Source organism: Arvicola amphibius, chromosome 2 (genome assembly GCF_903992535.2).
Source record: "Arvicola amphibius chromosome 2, mArvAmp1.2, whole genome shotgun sequence".
Classification (NCBI taxonomy): Eukaryota; Metazoa; Chordata; class Mammalia; order Rodentia; family Cricetidae; genus Arvicola; species Arvicola amphibius.
In genome coordinates this window covers 132152176-132173915 of record NC_052048.2, presented here as the reverse complement: position 1 = coordinate 132173915, position 21740 = coordinate 132152176, and the positions used below count along the sequence as shown (strand labels likewise).

The 21740-nt window shown below is 49.8% G+C and overlaps 1 protein-coding gene across 5 annotated transcripts in view; it reads right to left on the bottom strand.

Moving 5' to 3' along the window:
- The window catches only part of Otof (otoferlin), a 92929-nt gene that overhangs the window by 29570 nt on the left and 41619 nt on the right, over positions 1-21740 (bottom strand). For 4 of the 5 annotated variants that reach the window (XM_038319014.1, XM_038319017.1, XM_038319012.1 and 1 more), the window contains exons 5-9: positions 20325-20506; positions 7450-7523; positions 6215-6341; positions 5759-5813; positions 138-269 (exon numbers count right to left, since the gene is read on the bottom strand). In XM_038319014.1, coding sequence (XP_038174942.1) covers positions 138-269; positions 5759-5813; positions 6215-6341; positions 7450-7523; positions 20325-20506 — 570 coding nt within the window. Of the gene's footprint in view, positions 1-137; positions 270-5758; positions 5814-6214; positions 6342-7449; positions 7524-15001; positions 15047-20324; positions 20507-21740 lie in introns of all 5 variants that reach the window. The other variant, XM_038319015.1, reaches the window with a different exon arrangement.

Below are 21740 nucleotides of genomic sequence, written 5' to 3'. Positions count from 1 at the left end.
ACTGGGTACAGAGGGTATAGCACTGTATGCCTGTGTGCTGGGTTGTGAGAGGGTGGGCCAAGACCTTGGGACTGGTGGCTCAGTGCTCCGGTGTCAGTAGGACCCTTCCCCACCTTGAGGCCACGGGGGACACTGACCTCATTGTAGTAGGGGCAGTTTGTGGACTCCTTCATAGACGTGTATTTCTTATCATCGCCCACCTCAACACACACCACGGGGTCCATGTTCAAGCCCACCAGCTGCCGAGCCTCGATCACCGTGATGCTGACCTGTGGGAGGGAGAGAGGGGGCTGCATGAAGCACCGCAGACACATTAGAGTCTGGTCTTACGTAACAGAGCAGCGGCCCAGGCGGCAGGACTAGGGATTTCAGGAGCCAGTTCAGCCTGGAGTCAGATCCCAGGCTCCATGTTGACTATGGCCCCTCATCTGCTGGGTGATCCTGGGATGTCTGCGCTGAGAGAGGTGTCGGGGCTGGTGGCCTCTTGGTCAGTGTTACAGAATCGCCCAAGGGAGAAGCATTACCAAATCCTGGTGCCAGGCCATATTCCTGATCAATCAGTCTCTCCCATGTGGAAGAAAGGTCAGGCATCAGTTTTCCTACAGCTAGCCAGGCGTGCCCAGCTCACCACAGGCAGCCATGGACCGCCCTGAATGAGGTATAATGCCAATGGTAAATTTCTATGAAAACATTATGAATTCTTTTGTAACCTGATTGTTTCTTTATAAACTTAGGAGTTGACAACATTGTGCCACAGTGTTAAAAAGGTGTACCCCCTAAATGTTCCAGTTGATTCCTGGGCTCCAAGTTCTCCCTAGCGCCCTGGCTCTGCTGGGGGAGGGCCACCAAGCCTGCTTAGCCTGTTTCCCATCCTTAGGAACAGGCCAATCTGCTCAAGTCTCCCTAAACTGGCTTTGGGTCCTGTCCAGGGTTTCTTGTTCATGCTGCAGACCTCTGCTATACCCTGGGGCTTTCTGAAAGCTGGGTCCTTTCCAATGGCATAGTCCCCTCTCCCTTTGTTGAATTTCCTTGAGTGGCTAGAGCCTCGCTTTCTGGCTTGGCTTGGTTAGAGTATTTTGTGTGTATTGTAATGAGCATGCCATGGCCTCTAGTTGCCTGGGACCTTCTGTCCCGGGAAACCCTGTTTCAGCTGTCTATAAATATTTAGGGGACACCTGCTAGGGCCAGGAACAGGCTCCAGGTGAGACTGGGATAAACTCCTACTCCTCAGGGATCTCACTATAAAGGAGTCCTGGCTTATAGATTTTAAACTAGTACACACATATTTTAACTTAGAATATACATAAGAGATACACTATATCTTTATATGCACATACATATAAAGACATGCATAGTTAAAGGATGTAGATAAAGATATATGTGAAGAGATGTTTTATATATACATATATAAAATTGAAAAATGAAACACACACATAGAGAGAGAGGGGGGAAGGGGATAGGAAAGGGAAGGAGAAGGGAGCGGGAAGGAGGGAAGAGAAAAGGAAGGAGTGTGATTTTTGATACAACAGCCTGAGTCTTCATTTCAAGCCATTAGCTCATGCCTTGGATCTGGCAGGGTCAGTCCCCATCAAGGTTGCCATGGCAAAACAGAAACAGGTACAGATTTTAGGCTGCTGGTCTTGGCACTGAGCCTCAACCTGACATATGGCCAGGAACGGATGCAGAGGACCCCGTGGGCTCATTGAACTGCGTATTCCCAGCTCCAAGCTAAGACCCTAGCTAGAGAGGATTAAATGAGATGATGCACACCCCAAACCATCACAGTCCTGAACAGGCACGAAGTGAGAGCCGGTGGCAGGATCGGCTTCTCAGAGAGAAGGTACCTCTGGTAACAGCCATCTCTCGAGTTGGTACGGATTGCTCCACAGGAGGCTAGAACTAGCGTTTTATTTCAAAGCCTCCTGTCTGCTGTCAGCATTTCCCCGCTAGCCACTTTGACTGTAAGGGCAGCTGTTTGTACCGCTCATCTGGGTCTCTGGCACTTCGGTTGCTATGCTTTTGATGCAACTTCTAAATATGATTTTACTCAGGAGAATTATTTTCCATTTTTAGATAAAAAGAATCCTTACTAAAATTACCATCCCACTGTGTTCTTTGAGGTCTTATAAATAGCTCGAAGACCAAGAAAAATCCACACATCAGAAGCGATGCTAGGGAAATAGAAGCCCTAAGACTAATAAGACCACTGCCAAGAAGGCTCAGAAAAGCAGAAATGACTGTGCGCTGAAGGAGCACTTGAACTGTGTGAGCAGCCGCTTCTATTCTGGGGCTTGAGAGGCCAGAGGGGCTGAGGTTTGAATGCTTAGAATCCACGCTTGAAAGAGTCGCAATAGTCACTATTTCTTCAGGGAACCAAAAAGGAAACAAGGCTAATTAACTTAGCTCCAAGAAGTTGACTGTGAAGCAACACCAGGAGTCCTTCTGGAATATTCTCTGCACAGTAGCGCACAGAGTTTTAACTTCCAGAAACCTTCTTATACAAAAGGTCTCTAAATTCTGTTCATCATCAACTAATACCCCACCCCCAGGTTTTCTATAACTTAGGACCGGGAACGGACAAGTATGGTTTTGGCCAGATGTACCAGCTGAGATCAACTGCCCCATGTCAAGAGGGTGGGTTGGTTTTTATGTGTGCATTCTGTCTTTTGTCCCCTCTTCTATTTGGTCCCTTCCCCTGCTTCAGTATTCATCTCTCCATATTCTGCAGTGAGCACAGCTAGTGACAGTGACCAGGGTCAGAAGCTGACAGTCAAATTAGGGGGGGGGGTGGATAAAGTAGGGAGGAGAGCAAATGGTTGAACGGAATGAAGAGATGGGGGAAGAGTTATTTCTGGTTCTGGATGAGGATGGTCCCAGGGGAAGCCTGGGAGTGTGAGATAGAGGTGGGGGGCCTGGTATTGGGAGAGAAGGGAAGCCCACTCCCATAGCCCCCACAAGCTCTGCTTCAGGGGTGTGTGTGTGTGTGTGTGTGTGTGTGTGTGTGTAACCTTTGCAATTAAAAGTAACAATGAGGTCATTGTCTATATTTGTCAGGAGGGGATGGGCTCCCAGTCATGTTGAGAAAACCAGAACCATAATGCCAATGGGGAAAAAGACTGCAGGATAGTAAAGAAACTGCCGCTTCTCACACAGCCTTTGCAGAAGGAAAAACCAGAGAGCAGAGAGTGCAAAGGGAACCGCCAGCAGGACAGCGGGACCAGCTAGCCGCTTTGGCTCTCCCACCATCCCCTGTTGAGGTAAGGGTTAGAATTCCCAAGAGTCCTCTCCAAGTGACCACAAGGAACAAAGCTGGGCAAAAAATGTCTACTCAGATGTCCCGCGGGACCCCAGGAATAGTGGTGTCTTGTGACCTGCTTTGGGGACTTCTGTTCATGCATACGTCAAGATGGCAGGGGAAGCTAGAGGGAGGAGGTGACAGGGATACCCACCCACACCCAGCACTCTTTGTGTGTCCTTGTCACCGGGTATGACATGACCAGGCAGGCAGATCACTCCGGTGGTGACAGGGAGGCTGGTGTGGGGGGTATGAAGACTTGGGGGGGGGGGCACAGGGAAGTGTGTAGAGTACAGCAGAGGCTGGGGCTGAGGTCTGGCCCGGGAGACGGAACCATGCTAGAAGCTGGAGAGCTGTTTGAGGTGACAGGTTAAAGGTGATTCTTTCAGTGTCAGGAAAGAGACCAGGGGACAGACTCTAGGCTCATGGGCATCTGTGCTATAAGGACAGCTGCCCACTCTGCAAAGTGCACATCCCCTGGGAGGTGACAGTGGTCTGTCTCCTTTCAGACACTAATAATTAGGAAAGAATTTGAATATTCCACCTGTATATGGCACACCCGAGTCTTCCCACAGGCCTCCTTCCTCTGGTATCTGACCTTCCCAATGGTTTCGACTCTCAGGATCTCACCAGGACCTGAGTTCTGTCTCTCTCCAGTGCCATGCGCACTTCGAGACCTTTCTGATTAATTACAGCTAAGTTCCCCAGAGGGGAGAGAAATCGCTGTTGGTTTTATTTGGTTCGCACATAGTGTTTATTGGAAGTAAAAAGGTTTTGCGCTTGAATCCTGGTCACTCCCTCTTTCACAGTGGAGAAATACATGCAGGTGACCTGTGAGTGGATTTATCGGCAGACACAGTCCTGCCAGGTGAAACGGGGCGACCGGTTCAAGTCAGAAGGTTTAGAAGACTCGGGAGGGATAAGTGTCTGGCCTGGGACATAAAAGTCCCTGGCAAGAAGCAGTTAGGGAGGAAGAAGTGTTGAGCTCAGAGGCACCGGAAGGGAACTCTCCAGAAGCCTCAACTACAGAGAACTCTGGCTACAGCCTTGATTTACCCAAGCCTCCCCTGTAACTTCCTTGGTTTCAGTTCTTACTGTAAAAACGCAGTAATAATTACATTTAGGTGGTTGTTAGGATGACATCATCACATAGTCAGCTCCTAGCACAGTGCCTGGCTTATAATAAGCCTTTTAAAAATAAATTATACGAACAATGATTTCACGTGCTTTTGCACAGCAGGCCAGCGGCATGGTATCTGCATGGGGGCTTTGGGTTTTCCCTGATCTCAGTACACTGAAGCAACTCTCCACGTGTCTGTCTCCCAGAGAAATCCCTTAATGCCTCAAGACATTGTGTTTGGGTTTTGACAGGTCTCAGGGCTTGAGGTTGTCGAAAATTTCAGCGTGGCACCACGTGACACCACTTGGGGCTATCTTTTTAAACACCAGGGAAAACGGGGATGGAAGCAAACCAAAGCAAGCATTAAGGGAGTCAAGGCAGATCCTTGGGTACCTTGACCAGGCATATGGAAAACAGATGGTGCCATTCAGCCCTTTCTATCATCACCCGAGAGAGGTGAAGTGGGATTGTCCATGCATAAGGGTGGTGTGCACGGGGCTTGGGAAATGGACATTGAAGATAAAGCTGAACTCACACCGGTTTCTGACCTATAACTAAGTCCTATTAAGTCTCAGGGAAGAGTCTGGAGTCATGCAGGTACCTGGGCCTGTCTTGAGAGATGCTTTCTCTCGCCTTTCTTCTCATAAAGGCTAGGTGTTTCTGGCTTGTATGCCTGTCTGTTGTGAGCCATTCTATCCAGCTCCGTTATCTCAGGCTGGGAGAAAGCTAAGGCTGGGGATCTGGGCCTGCGGAGTGGAGGCCACTGAGGCCTGTGTTGGCAGATGCCCCCTCCCCCCCGACACTCAGCTCCCTTTCTGCCTGTGTTGTGGCTACACACACAACCTTCCTGGTCAGACCTTTAAAAATTTAGTTTTAGAAACAAATAACAACTAATCTGAGAAAGTATAGAGACACAAAAGGAGGGGAAAAATCACTCCTGTTCTTACTGTCTGGAGATAACAGGGTTGATGTTACTTCCAGCATTCAAACAAACTAAAAATACACCTACCACTCTTCAACAGCTCACCCTGAACAATCTGTGTGTGTGTGGATGTGTGTGTGTGTGTTTCTCCATACCACACCTGCCCAGACCCCCTTTTCCTCAGAATTTTCAGCATTGGACACATAATCTTCAAGGAGCTCTGAGTGGTTGCCGAGACCTCAAACTTCCTTGGGTTTGCACCTGCCTTGATACTTCTAGGAAAGCCAGACAAGCTGACTTTGAGACTCAGCTGTGGCCCTCTATGACCTCTTGGTTCTTACCTGAGTCTACCATGTGAACCTGGCAGGATACCCCACTCCAGCAGAATCTGTAAGACCCAGATATTTGGGTACCCACCTACCTGGTAATCCATGGGCCTCCCAGCACTTGGCTCCATCTTAATGTCTGGTTTAGACCTGAGGAGGAGAATGTACTATCAGGGTCTGTGTGAGGGATGGAAAGGCCAGAGGGACAAAACTGTGATCTTCAAATACTCAATTCTGCTAATAGAATTGGGAGTGGGGATGGATGTCTTCGGTGGACTAAGCAGAAGCAGAAGCCATGGATGGCCGTTGGGTGAACGGAGTCACGTGTGGATTGGTCAGCACTCTGTGCCCCCCCCCTCCCCAGCAGCTCAAGGGCTCTGCCTCTGCAGGGAGACAAGTGATAAGACCATCCAAGGATAGTAAGAAAGGGCAAGGCTTGGGAGAAGCAGCTCACAGGCCCTGATTTCTCTGCCCTCAAATCTCAAGCCTGGCAAGTTGGTCCTGCCTGGCAGGGCTGTGGCAGGTGGGTTACAGGCCTCTGGTCCACTTACCGCTTGTTGGAGACGTTGCTGGTGAGAGCAGTGACCGAGGCCAGAGACACTGAGTCAGGATCCAGCCCATCCCCCAGCCGAATGGCCAGGTGGTCCAGGTCCTCCATCTCCAGCACTGCTGGCTCATCTGGAGAAGAAGTAAAGGGTAGGTGGGTGGAGGCAGGGCTAGGGATGGTCTCTTAGGAAGGAGAGTCAAATTTCAGCTTTATTTGACGACACTTTGCTTAGAATGCACCCATATATCTCTTATCCTCTTATTGATTGATTGATTGATTGGTTGGTTGATTTATGACAGTCTCACTATGTAGCCCAGGGTGGCTTGGACCTCTGTGTTGATCAGATTAGCTTCACACTCAAAGAGACCCATCTGCTTTTGCTTCCTGACTTGGAATTAGATGTACATGGTCATGTTCTTAAAATGTTTTAATCGTCATTATGTCTAGCCTTCCTTTCTTTTGTAATCTTATCTGAATGTAATTCTTTTATCCAATTCTATCTTCTAAAGCTCTGAATATCCTTTGTGGAAGAAAGTAGGAAATACCCTGAGCTTTCTACATCCATCTTATGACAATGGCTACTGTTAACAGGAAGGCGTGAGCTGGGGAGCGTACTCCTGTGTATGAATCCAGTGGATGAAGTAACGATTTGGAAAAGCCATCTAGACATGGTAGGTTTGGGTTTCAGCAGGAAGCTGTACCCTCTATGAAGAGTGCAGTTAAAATAGAGCTCTAGGGCCAATGGGCCACATAAGAAAGCCCTGATGCTGGCTACACATAGCTTCCCTCTCCGCCCCACATACCCCCTTATCTTCCACCTGTCCTTGCCTCCTCTTAAAGGTCAGATAACCTTCCAGTTTCCTTTCTTAGGAGGGACCAAGCACCAAAGGTCACCCCAGCTCTGTAGGCCCAGTGGCCTCTCTCTAGGGATGAGCCTGCTGGCATCAGCCGGGTGCACTCCAAAAATGCTTCCTTGCTACTCTCTTTTCTAATTAAAAAAGTCTCTGGACTCCTGTGGACTCACTCATTGTGGAGAGGAGCCAACCCACCTGGCAGAGGCTCAAGGGCTTATGATTCTTTTCCCCAGGCCAACCAGTGGGAGTCCAAGCCCTGCCCAAGTGGGAGTGGCCAATGGGAAGTGGGGAAGGAGGGCCCTTTGAGACCTGTCTAGGGCTGGTTTAAATGATGGTTACAGTTCAGAGTGGCTGATGGAGCTGTGGGCAGGAGCATGTTGCCTACCTTGTCTTTGGGGCTCCTCTTTGTGGGACCGAGTCTTGCCGAGTTTCATGGCGGAGAACACACTCCTTCCCGCTCTGTAAAAGGGGAACCCCGAGAATGAGGTAGGGGGAAGATAGATGCATGCAGGAAAAACATAAACACACAAGAAAACAGTCCCCTGTGGAACTCAGAGATAAAGAAGATGGAGACCCCAGGTCTAAGTGACTTTTCTCAAGGTACCTTCCAAATTAGGGGCCATGAGCCCTGAAGGACATAGGACACTTCCTCCCTGGCCCCTTCCGGAGCAGGTGGGAATCCCAGCTGACTAGGGAAGTGGCCTGGAGTTTGGTTGGGTCTTGAGCTTCCCAGGTGGACCTCAGCCCACTCTTCTCAGAGCTCTGGGATCTGCAAGGCTCCTAAGTGGCCTTCCTGACCATGCACCCCAACAAGAGCTAGCCAGAAAAGAGGCCAGATGCCCAGAGACAGCATCAGAACAGATACATAGGTCTGGGTGGCTCGGAGGGACAGACTGAGGCTGAAGAGAAGGTAGGAGCCCTGGAAGCCAGCTCTTCGGGTCTCAGGTGGCTTTGGTGCACAGAACCTGCTTTGTCTGCTTCTGTTCTCAGTTCCCAGTGAAAAGGTCCTTTCTCATATCCTGGTTGTCCCTCTCCCTGTGGCTTCCTACTGCCGATCATCACCTCTTACCTAGCCCCTAGAACTCATGCAGACCCCATAGTTCCTACCTCTTCCTCTGGTGTGGTATGGCCAGGTGCTGAGGCAAAGGGCCTTGCAGTCAGTGGGGCTGAGGGAAGGAGGCAGGGGTCCCTACAGCCCTTTAGTGATGTCCCCGCAGTCCAGCCTGAAGTCCCCCGAGGCAGGAAAGACCGGGAGTAGGATCCGTGGGGGGTAAGTGCAGTATTCCATTACCCTATCCATATTGTATAAGCGGGACACCTGACTCCCTGTGTTTCCCATCCTCCTTCTCCTCCTCCTGGGTGTGGCTGCCATGCTGCAGCCTCCCGTGGGGGTAGGCACAGTCCCATTCCTAACCTGCTTCCAGCAAAGTCTGCAGACATTGGATCAGCCTCAGCTTGCAGGGGCTTGGGGATGGTATCTAGGACCCCCAGATCCTTGCTCTGCAGGCTGTACAGTGTGAGGTTGGAGCAAACCTCTCTGTCCTTGTCTTCTGGCTCCCTCAAACCCTTCTACCTGAGACTGGGGGATCAGGTACATTCCCAAAACCCGGCCCTATCTTAAACCCAGATGCAGAGTGAGCCATGTCTGTGTCCTGTGATGGCTGGGTGAACAGGGCCCACTCCTGTCATGTGCTGTCGACTCATGAATGTGTTCATTGATGACATACGAGAAACAGGTGAGAGAGGTGGGTGACCCTGATTTGTTTGTTTCCCTTGTATTATGGGTTTAAAACTGAAGGAAGGGACCCCATAAAGGAAAGCTGCTTCCTCAGAGTTATGATCACTGGGCTCAAGCATCTTCTTTGTTCTCTATCCTCTCAATCTTTCTTCTTTTGTCATGTTCACGTCTGTGTGAGTGCACAGGTGTGCACATACATGTGGAGGCCAGAGGGTGACACTGCTCTCCTTCTCCATTGCCCTCTACTTTAAGACAGGGTCTCTCGTTGACGCTAGAGCTCAGGGACCAGGCTAGTCTAGTTAGCCAGCTTGATCAGTGGACCCTGTCTCCCCCTCCGGAGTGCTGGCATTACAGGTGGGTCGCCATGCATGACAAGCATATTATCCCCTGATTTCTGTTCCCAAGCCCCTCAACTTCTGGCCCCATTTCTGTAGCTTTAACTGTTGACTCTAAGCACAGAATACACATGAAGGTGACCTCATTTCAAAAGGCATTTGCTGGGATTAGCCTGTCTGGGATTTAATTTTTTTTTTAGATTTTGGTTTTGCGAAAAGTTTATTTTTTTTTAAATTACATTTGTTTGTTTGCTTATCTATTTAGAGAGACTGCGAGGAGACTTGCATGTTCCATGGCTCATGAATGGAGGTCAGAGGACAACTTCAGGGCATTGACTCTCCTCTTGTACCATGTGGGTCCTAGAGATGGACCCAAGATTGTCAGCTCTGGTGGTAGACTTCTTTTTCTTCTGAGACACCCCCACACTCCCACAGGTTTTTTTTTTTAATACAGGGTCTCATATAACCTAGGCTGGCTTGAAACTTGCTGTATAGCCTAACCTGGCCTTTAACTCCCGATCTTCCTGCTGGAATTAAAGGCATTTAGCATCAAACTTCACTGGTGGGAATTAAACCTGGGCCTTGCATGATAGGCAAGGACTCTGTCTCTGAGCTGCGTTAAAGGGAAGTAAATCACACACACACACACACACACACACACACACACACACACACACAAACACACACTATGAAATGTCCAAAAAAGGGATACAGTTCTTGTCTTTCCTCATGTTTTCTTATTGTACCCTGCTGGCAATTGTGAAGGGCATGGATATGTTATCTCTTCATTCAGCCAGTGAAGAATTGAAGCTCAGAGATGAGAAAATCATCTCAGTGTCCCATGTTAAGAGCAATAGAGGCTGCAGCCTGACGTCCATGTCCCCAGGCCTGCAGGAGTTCCACTGTCCTGGCTGCACTGTCTCCGTGATCAGGACCTCTCTGAACATGAATCCACAGTGACCAAAAGGAACACTGGGGAAAGGCAGCAGGACCATAGCCGCAATGGGAAGTCATTTAGAAAGAGTCCTTTATTCAAAAATAACCCAAGCCTCACCATACTTTGGGAGAGACTCTGATGAGGCTTAAATTACAGGTGACATGCTATCAAGCAGATTAGTAAATTCATTAGAACTCGTTGTTTGAAGGCGGAAAAGGGGTCACCTTGCCTGACTTATCCTGAAGCATCCTGGGGACTTTCTCCCCAACAAGTGGTTAAAAGGGCAGAGTGGCTATTTCTAGAGTCCCAGTCTTGTGCCTGTGTGACCTACAGGATGCCATCACCATGGCAGCCTGCTCTAGCCAGAATCTCCCCAGCAGTGGGGGAAGGGTGCTGAGATGCCAGAGCTGAGGCTGTGTAGGTCAGAAGAGAACCCGCTTAGAGAAGTCAGCTGCGCTGCTTCTGGGGCTGGAATCTGAGCTGCTGCCAGAAGCCCAGAGGACTGCATCGCTTTCTAAAGCTGGTCCCATATCGCCACTTAAGTTCAAGGCCTGGGTTACTCTTAGCTATGATCCCTTAATTAAAGATCCACTTTATTCTTTAGAACAAACATTTCGGGGAGCAAAAATAAGACTTTTTAATGCCATACCACTTCTACTGTGCCCTGAAAAAATTCAAAGGAGAAAACCCCCAAAGACTGTATCATGTGACCACTGAAGCAAACAGACTTGCTGGCAGCGCCACATGACGGGGGATGTCTCAAAATGGTGTTTGTTTCTTGATGAAAAGCACAGGTGTGTGCAATGGTGGACCCCATATCCACGGTTCCTAGCCTGAGCTCCATACCTGTGGTACCTTCTACACTGTTCTTTAGTTGTTCTACAGCGTGGGCCAGCAGAACAAGATGTCATTGCTCCTGCTGTTCTTAGGAATTTCCCCATGTATCAGTTGGTACACTGATCAACTGATACATTGGGAAATCGCTATAGAAAAGGTCCTTTTTCTACTGTGCTGGGCCCTAGGAAGCAGTGCATGGCTTCTCAGGGCAAAGGGCAAAGAAGGGCAATTTAAAAAATAAAGCTAGTTTACTCACAGAACTTTAAAGATTATCAACCTATATTGGGAGACGGTGTTTAACTTGTGATTTAAGTTTCTTCTTTAAGAATTAAAATTTTGCATCTCTTCTAATGGGGTTCTACAACTACAGACAGTAAGATGGAGTGAGAAGCGGGCACTGAAACATGCCAGTGGTCAGCTCTGCGAAGAGACACCTTCACCTAAGCAAGTCTGTACTCACAGGCACGGTATGCTTGAGAAATATGATGATGAGCACCTTTTCCAAGGGACTCTTTCTCAATGACACTCCATTCTACAAATGACCCTGGCACTTGGGCCGTATCCATACCTGGGATTGCCTGCTGAATGAGATCTCTCTTGAAAAATGAACAGACAACAGCAAAAATGGGCTGGTGAGCTGGCACTGTGGGTAAAAGTGTTTGTCGCTAAGCCTGATGACCTGAATTCAATCCCTGGGACCCACACGGTGGAGGGAGAGAACTGAGGACCACAAGATGTTCTCTGCCTTCCATCCGTGTGCCACAGCATGTGCAACACACACATAAACAAACACATGTAGTGACCCAAAGACAAAACACCAGCAACAAAAACATGCATGCACAAAAATACAAACAAAAAAGCTTGACAATTAGGAGTGTAGAGGAAGTGAAGATAGAGAATCACATTTACTTCCAGTGGCTGGGTTCGCCATGGTTAGAATGATATCTCTAGACTGACAGTCCTCTGGAGAAAAGACTTTTAAATCAGTGTGTTTATTATAACCCCTTCCTTAGGTATCCAGCAATTCTCTCACCTTGTTTTATGGCTCAGTTCAGAAGTCTGTCACTACGGCAGTGCAATGCACACATGACCCAGGGGTGGAAGCTGCATATTATGAACAGGGGACATGCACCAAGGTAAATCCAGTGGCCTGAGTGCTTCATTTATTTGCTCTATGGATACTTCTGGAAGCTGTGATTTAGAAGGGTATGACTACACATGAACTACAGTAGCACTCACGGTCCAGCCAAGCACCTTCAGCTGGAAATGTCCAGGCTCATGCACTCACAGCTCGGGTAATCAGGATGCACAAACTATCCGTGAGAGTCGGGAGCTGTATTGTTTCTTTGCGTTGTTGCTTACATAGCCTCTAAGTCAATATGAAACTGGCCTTGAACTCCTAATCTTCCTGCTTCCCTCTCCTGAACTCTCAGATATGGACAGATGCCACCTATCCCTGCAGTTACAGGTAATTTTATAATCTTAAATGTATTTTAGGGGACGAGGGGCTTGGTCCTGCCTCAACTGAATGTGCTAGGCTTTGTTGACTCCCCATAGGAGGCCTTATCATTTCTGAGGAGTGGATGGAGATGGAATGGGGGGAAAGTGGGAGAGGAGGGGGAGGAGGAAGGGAGGAGGAACTGTGGTTGGTATGTAAAATAAATAAAATAATAAAATATTTTAAAAATTAAATGTATTTTAAACTGAGCTGAATTTCAGTTTGTTTTGAATCACTTCCTGTGTGGGTGAAGGACAGGCTGACTTAATTTTTTTTTGTGTGTATGTATGTATGTGTGTGTGTGTGTGTGTATGTATGTATGTATGTATGCATGCATTTACTATTATTTATTCTTTTAAAGTCATTTATTTTTATGCACATTGGTGTTTTGCCTGCATGTATGTCTGTGTGAGGGTATTGGATCCCTGCAGTTGCAACAGTTGTGAGCTGCCATGTGGGTGCTGGGAATTGAACCTAGGTCCTCTGGAAGAGCAGCCAGCGCTCTTAACTGCTGAGTTATCTATTTCTCCAGTCCATAATTTATTTTCTAGAGTTGGAGAATCAATTCCAGGACCTCACACATCCTAGGCAAGGGTTCTACTACTAAGTCACATGGCTGGCCCAGACTGACCCAGAGGGAATGTGAGCCCCAGAGGGAATGTGTGGGCTTTTCCTGACCCTGGGAATCTGGCTCCTTCTTTCTTTCTGGTTTCTAATTCTTTTTGCAAAGCCCCAGCATACAGGATCTCCCCATGGCCCCACATACTCGTGGGGAGCACTGTTGCTCTTTCCCGGGTCAAACCTTACGTTTTCTCTCCCATCTTGCATCTGTTTCCTCTGATCTCCCTCCAGCCTACTTGGTAGCACCAAGGTCGGGATCTGCAAGCTCTCCTCACAGTGTTCTTTCCTCAGGCTAAAGAGTTTCAATTTGCTTAATTGCATCTTAGAGATTCCATTCCCCATTCCCGTACACATTAAAATAATACTACATCTTAGCTTACTTAATTTCATCTGGTAATGGGACAGCAAGAGACAAGATGGAGCAGGGAAAGGGAGGCAGCATGTCCTAGGGCTCTCAGGGCAAGGGAGGCAGCATGTCCTAGGGCTCTGCCACGTGCCTGCACTACCCCAGCTATAATCATAGGAGTCAAGCTAGTCTGACAGACTGCGGAGCTGGAGGGAACCTGGAGCCTGGTGATCTCAGAGAGAGAGAGAGAGCTGAGGGAGAACAGAAGGGTGGCTTGTACCTCCTAGGTCAGCTGCAGAGAAACCTAGAGCCATGAGCCATCTTACTGAGAAAGCTATCACCTCTTATCCACACAAGGATTCGGATCCCTGGCTCTGTCAGCCCAGAAACACACTCTACCCTTCTCTGAGGCGGGCAAACTGCTCCATCTTTCTGTGTGGCCCTCTCCCCATACAGCATGCTGCTTTGGTTGCTCTGTGGTCACGGTTATTACTCATGTAATCCTTCCAAGCATGCCTAGAATTCAGTATGATGTGGGCAACACAGTAGATGAAGCTCCAAGTTCCCCAGGATCTTAACGTATGCAGACACACCCATGAGGATCAGCTCAGACTGTTGTAGACACAACTATAAACTAATTTTTAAGTATTGGGGCCACAGTTTTGAGCAAATCTCTTAGTATCTCTGGAATTCAGTTTCTATATGTGGGAAATAAAGACTCTGTCTCCGAGTTTGCAGGTACACCAGAGTGTTTGAAGAATCAATTGGCTTTGAGTGCAATCAGGTGCTTTCAACTTCCTGGGTCTGAAGTGAACTCTGGGTAGGAAGTTAGATTCCTCGTTTTTTGCCCAGTTCCGCCTTATTCCCCAAACTGACACTTGTCACTATCTAAACCACTGTAATTTCTGTGATGACTGAGTCTCCAGACAACAGTGTGACTTTGGGGAACCTATGAGCCTGTCAGCTCAAGCTGCCAATCTTTCTGGGTCCCTGTGATCAGACCATCAGAGAGTTCTATGCCTTCCTACTGTGGCATGCCTTTTGGGGGAACGGAGACTGTGAGGGTCACAAGAGTGGCAATCTCTCTTTGGCCCTCTGTGATTTTTGTGTTTTGCCCACTACATGGTGCCTGGAGATTATCTTTCTTGGACCTCCAAGGCTGTATGTTCAACTGCCCAGTGCTGCCTAGGCTGGAGACAGGCTTCTTGTGTACCCCACTCTTTAGTCTATCCTTCCTCAGAGGGATGCTTACAGAGCTGATCTATAGGTGCAGAGAGCTGGCCAGTGAAGGAGAAGAGGAACAAGTCTCTAAAAAAGGAGAGGGTATCACCTCCAAAAATCCAGAGTGGAAAGGATAGGTCCAGCCACTTCCCCGGCTCTCACCACCCTCTCCCATTCTCTCCCCCACAGTCTTGTGAAAAGACCTCCCTCACCCTGCATGTGCCCTGCTGCTCCACCAGAACAGCGCCCCCTATCCCCCTTAGCCCATTCCCGCCCCCCTGGAACCCCATAGCGTAGCGGAGAGCCAGCGCCCCAGACTTTGCCCTTCAGCCCATTCCCGCCCCCCTGGAGCCCCGTAGCAGAGAACCAACACCGCTGGCTTTGCCCTGGCCTGGGACACCTACTTGTGCTCACCATCTCTGCCTCCCTTGGTCTTCTCTCTGCCTTTGCTGAGTAAGGGGAAGAAATGAGGAGACAAGGGGATGCGGATGAGAGGGTGTGGACCAGAGATGCTCACAACCTTTGCCCTGGCCCTGCTGACCCCCACATTTTTCCCCCAAGGGCTTCCATATTCCCACCGACCCCTTTAAGTCTTCTGTATAGGAGTGTCATGGCCCCAGACTCAGCCCATATCCTCTATCCCAGGAGGAGGTCTGGTGATTTCAAAGCTGTAGGGTTCCCGGCATCTCCTCTTTCCTCACTTTCTCCCTTGGTTCCCTCCAAGGACTGTGTAGTGCCCGTGCTGTGGGGACCTCCGGGGACACAGTGGATGGAGCCTATTTGAGAGGAGGTGCTGGACTTGCTACAAGATGGGGGAGTGGGGAAATATGCTGTAAACAAACCACCACTAAAGGTCTCAGAGCAGGAGAGATGTGCCCCCGTCTTCCTTAAGAGAGGTTTCCAGAAACTGGAAGGTTCTGTCAAAGCCACTCCTATGTCGCGTCAGTGAGAATAAAGAAAAACTGCCATGATGTCCCCTCTCTGTTCACATGCTCTCCTGTCCAGACCTTGCCCAGGTGAGGCCGTGCTCCACTAGCTCAGGCCTGGCCCATGCACAGTCACAACCGAAGTCCAGATTCATCTGACTAACCTTTGTTTTAGGCAAATATTTAGTCTCTAATTCAAAGAGACCCACAGGCAGCCAGGCTGCCACAAGTTTCGGGCTGCCCAAATCAGCCAGGACCACTGAGCAGAAAGCAGGGAGAGAGGAGGGGAGACTCAGGTGCCCTGCTCCAGCCCAGCTCAGTTGACCTTAGGGCCACTGTTAGAAAGCCCCAAGGGCTTCTGGGACCTGTGCCCATGGAGCAAGGGTTTCTGTGGGCTATTTAGGAATTACAACTCCATTCAAGGTTTCTCTGGTTTCCATCCTCGTGTTTGCGGTTGGAGAATTGTCTTTTTTCTTTTCTTTTTTTTTTTTTTTTTGTACAGCCAGGCTCGGAGGGAAGGGTTTTTTATCCCTTTGGGCTTTCATTCTGTGACCCTGCAAAATATGTCAGTCTCTGCTGTGGACTACAAAAGAGAGGTGTGTGGCCTTGGGTTGGCAAGGGTCAACAGGTGTGTGAAACTGGCATACTGAACAACTGGGACCTGGGACTCGGTCTCCCTCTTTCCCTCTCTGAGTTTTGTTCTGAAGTCAGAGAGGTGTCACATCTACCAGGAGAGTTGTTTTCTTCCCTCCTTCCGTATTCCAGGCCCACACTCCCTGAGAGTGGGAATAGAGTCCGGAAAAGGTGTTTATATGAGACAGATCACCATCGTGATTTTACTACGACCACCGTTACTGCCGCTGCCATCTTTAGAAGCAATAGCTGCAAAGCCAGGATTAGCCCTTCAGCAGGCACCAACGTAACTGAGCTGTTGTCCCTGGAGTGGCCATCTTCACATCACCTGCTTCGTGCGGAAAGCTGTGGAGGCTCAGGCTGCCCTCTGTCACTCAGCAGGCAAGCAGTGACCTCACCTTCTGCCTGCATTGCCACAGAGCCTCCCAGGAAGCTCCAGATACGCCTGGATTTCTTCCTAGTGCCCACATTGTACTTTTGGTGTTTCCTGCCAGTTACGTAAGTCCCACTCTGTAGCAAGCATTCTCTTGCAAGCTGCTTTCAGCCCCATTGAACAATTCTTCCTTAGTTCATCTCTGAACTGATAAAAGCATCCACAGACAGGAGGGGGAACAACAGTGTCCTCCTGGGAACACTAAGGCCTGCGGAGACCCAGGCATGTCTCAGCACTAGGCCTCACTTGGTTACTCAGCCTTGGGCTGAAGGTGGGAGGCCCAGCCCCAAGTAGAACATCTGGGTAGGGCGGAATATCCCAAGAACCACTTTACCCCTAAATCTCAGCATGACTGTGACTGGTTCTCTGGCTCCTTGGCAGCCATCGCAACCCTGGATCCCATCCTGGGGATGGGAAGCAGAGAAGGGTTTCCAAGCTCTTTGGGGCCCATGAGAACCAATGAAGTAGCATTTGGGGATGAGGCAGTGTGTACTGCACCACACACACACACTTGTGCACACCCCTTAGTGCACACATGCACCTCTTTCTCAGGGCCCCTGCTATGCACACAGGGTCAGTTGCTCTCTGCTCCAGACACAGGAAGGGGCTTCCTGGTTCTACAGTTTTCCACTGGAGTGGAAGGATGCCCATGGTTAGGACGATAAGGATGGCACCACACAGCCTACTCCTAAAAGAATGACAAAGTAACTACCTAGACATCCCCAGGACACCAGAGGCGCCTGGGGAGCAGAAGGCGGTGTGTGTGTGTGTGTGTGTGTGTGTGTGTGTAAGCTTGTGAGTCTAGGTGAGGCAGAGAAGACAAGATAACCTCGGAGTACTAGAGAGCCTGGGGAAAGGCTGTGTGGTTTGCCACACAATCCTTTGTAAGCTATGACTCCAGTGGTGTCCAGTGACATAGAATACCCCGGTACCATGCAGAGAACACGTGCGCATGCAAATGTATGCAAATATGTGTGTGTGTGTGTGTGTGTTCTCAAAATCTCCCTCTTTCTGAGACTGAGGTATAGTTTGAAGTATTGATTTTTTTGTTCCTGAGAGTGGAAATGTTCATGAGGTTAGTAATCCATTTCTTTTTTTTACAACAGGGACATTGGTGTGTGTGTCGGGGAGTAGGTGGAGGCATTTCTGCTCTTGCTCAGGATAGTCGAACCTCCAGTGGGCAGCACTGGGAGAGCCCATAGCACCGGGTGGGGTGAGAATCAGATGGTAACAAAGCCTGGACCAGAAGGTCAGGTAGTGCTTAGCACAGAAACAGCTGGGGTCAAGGTAACATGGAGGCTGGACAGAGGACGCTGGCTGAGAACCTGCCCTCCACGTATCATAGGTGTCACTTACATAGAGTAAGTACTTCATTTCTTCCTAATTCTCTGTGAGCATGAGTGAGCCATCTTAAATCTGGGGAGGTGTCTCCATGCTTGGAGCCAACACTAGGGCTTCACACCCTCCGCTCTTCTGTGCAGTCTCCTGGTGGTATTCTGCCCACTTGGGGTTCTCTTGTAAGGAGTGGGCAGAAACTAGAGAAGTGGGCAGAGGAACTCGGTGGTGTGTGATGGATCAGAGCCCAGGAGACGTTCAACTACATGAGCAGAGGGAGTCCTGCTCACTACAAGGCTAGGTCCAGAGGAGAGGAGAAGGTGCTGGCATTCATCTCAAAGGTGATGTCATGCCTAGGCTGGCACCTTCAGGTGGCAGCTGAGGAAATAGTGTGCCCTAACACGCTCCTTTAATCAGGGTGATGGCACCCACTGAAAGCTAGACACTCTGGCTATGCTGTTGCTCTTGCCCAATTCCCAGTCCCTAGGATGAAACCCTTCCTCCTACCCCTTCTTCCGGCCTGAGAAAGGTCCAGCGAGATGGAGAGAGGAGAGAAGCCCAGGATGCTGTGCAGAAAGGCTTTAGACATCCCCCTTAGCTCCACCTTCCTGGATCAGGACTCTCCGGGGGTCCGAGATGTACCCTTCGCCTCTTGTTTTATCTGAGCCCCATCCTGATGTCCTTACTCTACTGCCTCTCTAGTGAGTGCAACCCCTCAACCAAGAATTCCTGGGGGAGCTGTTTTCACCACTGTTCCTGAGTATGCTGAGCCCTACTGGAGGCCAGAGAGGAGGGGGGTCAGCATGTCTCCTTTCTGAACTCATTTATTTCTGTCACTGACCCAGAGAGGATTGGTGGCATGTCAGAGTCACCCAGCTGATGAGGGCAGAGTCAGGGTCAACCTAATGGAGCTAGCTTTCACTCAGACCACCATTCCTTTCTCTACAGTGGGTGGCCTGCTTCTCAGAGCTCCTTCTGAGCCAGCTCCACATGGCTCTTCTCCGTGTAGTCTCTGCAGATGGTGACAAGTGGCGACCACTGTGCTATAGCCCTCACCTACTAGCCGGTTGCTGATGGTCCTCTTCCATTTCTAAATCTGGTCCTGATGTTTGCCACTATCCGGGATGAAGAACCTGTTGTCATCAGCCCTTCCACGTGCAATACTTGGCTCTTCATTTTCTAAGTTTTGTTTTTCAAGACAGGGTTTCTCTGTAGCTTTGGAGCCTGTCCTGGAACTAGCTCTTGTAGACCAGGCTGGCCTCGAACTCACAGAGATCCACCTGCCCCTGCCTCCCGAGTGCTGGGATTAAAGGCGTGTGCCGCCACCGCCCAGCTGGCTCTTCATTTATAGCCTCTGATCTCCCTTTAGATCGTCATCAGGATGGCGGCTGGAGCAGGGCTGGTGGCTCCAGCTCTCGTCTTGCAGATGTAGACATGGTCAAATACATGACTTCAGGCTTGGCCTTATGCTAAAGGACCTGATATTTGTGCGGCAGAGGGTTTGGCTGGCCTGAAGCGTGTAGTCCTAGGTGTTTATTTAAATTTGGGTTTGGAGAGAAGCTGGTGAGGGAGGAGGTCAGCCTAGAGCACTTCAGTTTCATGTCGCTCACTGTGGATTTTCTATCACAGGTTGATTATACCTCCTCCAGGAAGGAAAATGGAGGGAGAAGCTTGCAACAATATGGGGAACCCTTGTTCTTAAAACACCCCAGACCTCCAGGCATGGGTCTCAAGCCTTTTTCATGGTGCTCTACTTCCTAGGTGTCGAGGGATATTTTGCTAGCGTCAGTTTTGCCCCCTGAGCTTTGAGTAATGCCATTGCATTTTCTCTCTGCTAAGAGTACTGCATGAATGGAGGTGAGGCCTGGTCAAAGCCCTCTGTCATCTGTAAGTGGCAGTACATTTGTGAGATGTGAATCTTAGGCACAGAAAAGCCTGGGAAAATTGTTCTCAACAGACGGTGGCCAGGTCCTGACCAGGTCTGTTGGCCTCTCTCCTAGGGATCTTTTCACTGGGCCAAGGAAGAGGTCAGGCTGCCTGGGCCTGGTTGGCACTGTTGGGTCTTAGACCAGGGAAACCAAGGCCTCCCCTGTCTCCTTTTCCCACTTCTCTGATGAAGGCAGGTACTGCAGACCCCCGCCCCTTATGTTAGAATTGATCTCTCAGACCTTTGCCTCCCTAAGGGCTGGAGCAGTCCTGGCCCCCCATTCTGATTAGAGCCTCCTGTATGCTCTTGGGTTGGGTGCGAACATCTTCTCAACCCTTAAATATTTCTCTAACAACTCAGCCCCGCACTCTGACCCCAGCAGGCCTGGAGGGCCTTCCAGAACACTGGCTTCTGGCGCCTGGTTCCCAGGTCTTTGGGGGGCAGTGGGCAGCCAGAGGGGTCCAGCCGCTTACCTTCGAAAGCTCTTCTCGCCGGGTGTCCTGGTGCTGGGCCGGGAACCAGGGAGCAGCCCATCTGTCTCCTGGCTGTCCTTTTCCTCCTCCTGAAGAGCTTCATCTCCCAGGAAGTCTCCGTCGTCCCAGGAGCCCACTGTGCCATCTGTGGCCTGATACCGGACCTCCATGCTTAGGCTGGTCTGAAGGGAGAGGGACAGTGAGCAGCTGGGCTGGCTACCTGTGGCACCTGTGAGGCACGTTCACTCCCGTGAAGACGAGGTGAGGACCTTCCTGCCTCAGTTTGCAGATGAGAAAAAAAGGCTGAGTAGGACTGATACCCAAGGTTCTCTTGTGCTTGGCCGTCCTCTTCTCAGGCGCCCAAGTCAAGTGGCTGTCCTTGCTCGCTAGGCCTAAGCCTGGGTGTGAGGTCTTTGGGTCCTCTATAAAGAATCATTCAGTGTACCCCCAAATAGGTCACCTCTTCATCCTCAGAACCAGGCTGTGTACTGGCCTGAGGGGTTCTCCCTGGCAAAGTAACAAAACTAGTTGAGTGTGTCTTCTCAGAGAAGATCCAGTCCTGAGTTTCCCTCAGCCTAGTGCAGTCAGCACTTCTCCCCAATTCTTGACTTCTCATCTGTTAGCTAGAGAAGGGAGTCAGGGGAGTTGCCTTGGGCTTTTCTTCTGGAGAAAATGGAGTGCCACATCTGGGTCCAGATGTTAAACAGAACCCGGGTGGAGGGACCATGTCTAGAAGGTACAGCCCTCATGTGGAGCAAAACTGAGGCAGGAAGATACAGGCTCTTTATACATTAGCTAACATCCTAAGCACTTTGTATGCCCTTTGACCCCTTAGAACTATCCGGTGAGGCCACTACACTTTTGTGCACGTTGCAGATGGCATGTAGGCCTCACTGAGAATCATACCCAAGGGTCAGGTTCCTTACCACCATGCCAGCTGCCTGTGATTGGCCTCAGAAGAGCTGGAGAGCAGCTAGGAGACAGAGCAGAGCCTGGGGGCTAGGCATCAAGGGGGCTCCCATCTCCTTTCGTTGGGACGGACACTGAAGGTGGATTGGATCTGACTAGTTCGTGCATGCCCATGCTGACTTAAGCAGAAATGGACAAACGGAGCAGAAAATGAGATCCTGATCTTTGCTGGACCTCTCGTCAGAAGGGAGCCTTGTCATATGTGCAAGTGGAGGCTACTGCCACGGAAGGGCTGACAAGGCTCAATCGCCCATTGCATGATAATAGGCACCTCAAAGTTGTTGCTGAGCTGACTCCGAAAGGGAAAACCACATCAGTGGAGAGGAGATGGCGTCCTCATTGCCTCACCTAACGTTATCACAGTAGGAAAGGCTGAGTTTCCACTTGGGACAGACCCAGCCATATTACAGAACTTCTAGCACCAGCTTTCAGACCAAACGGTTCTGG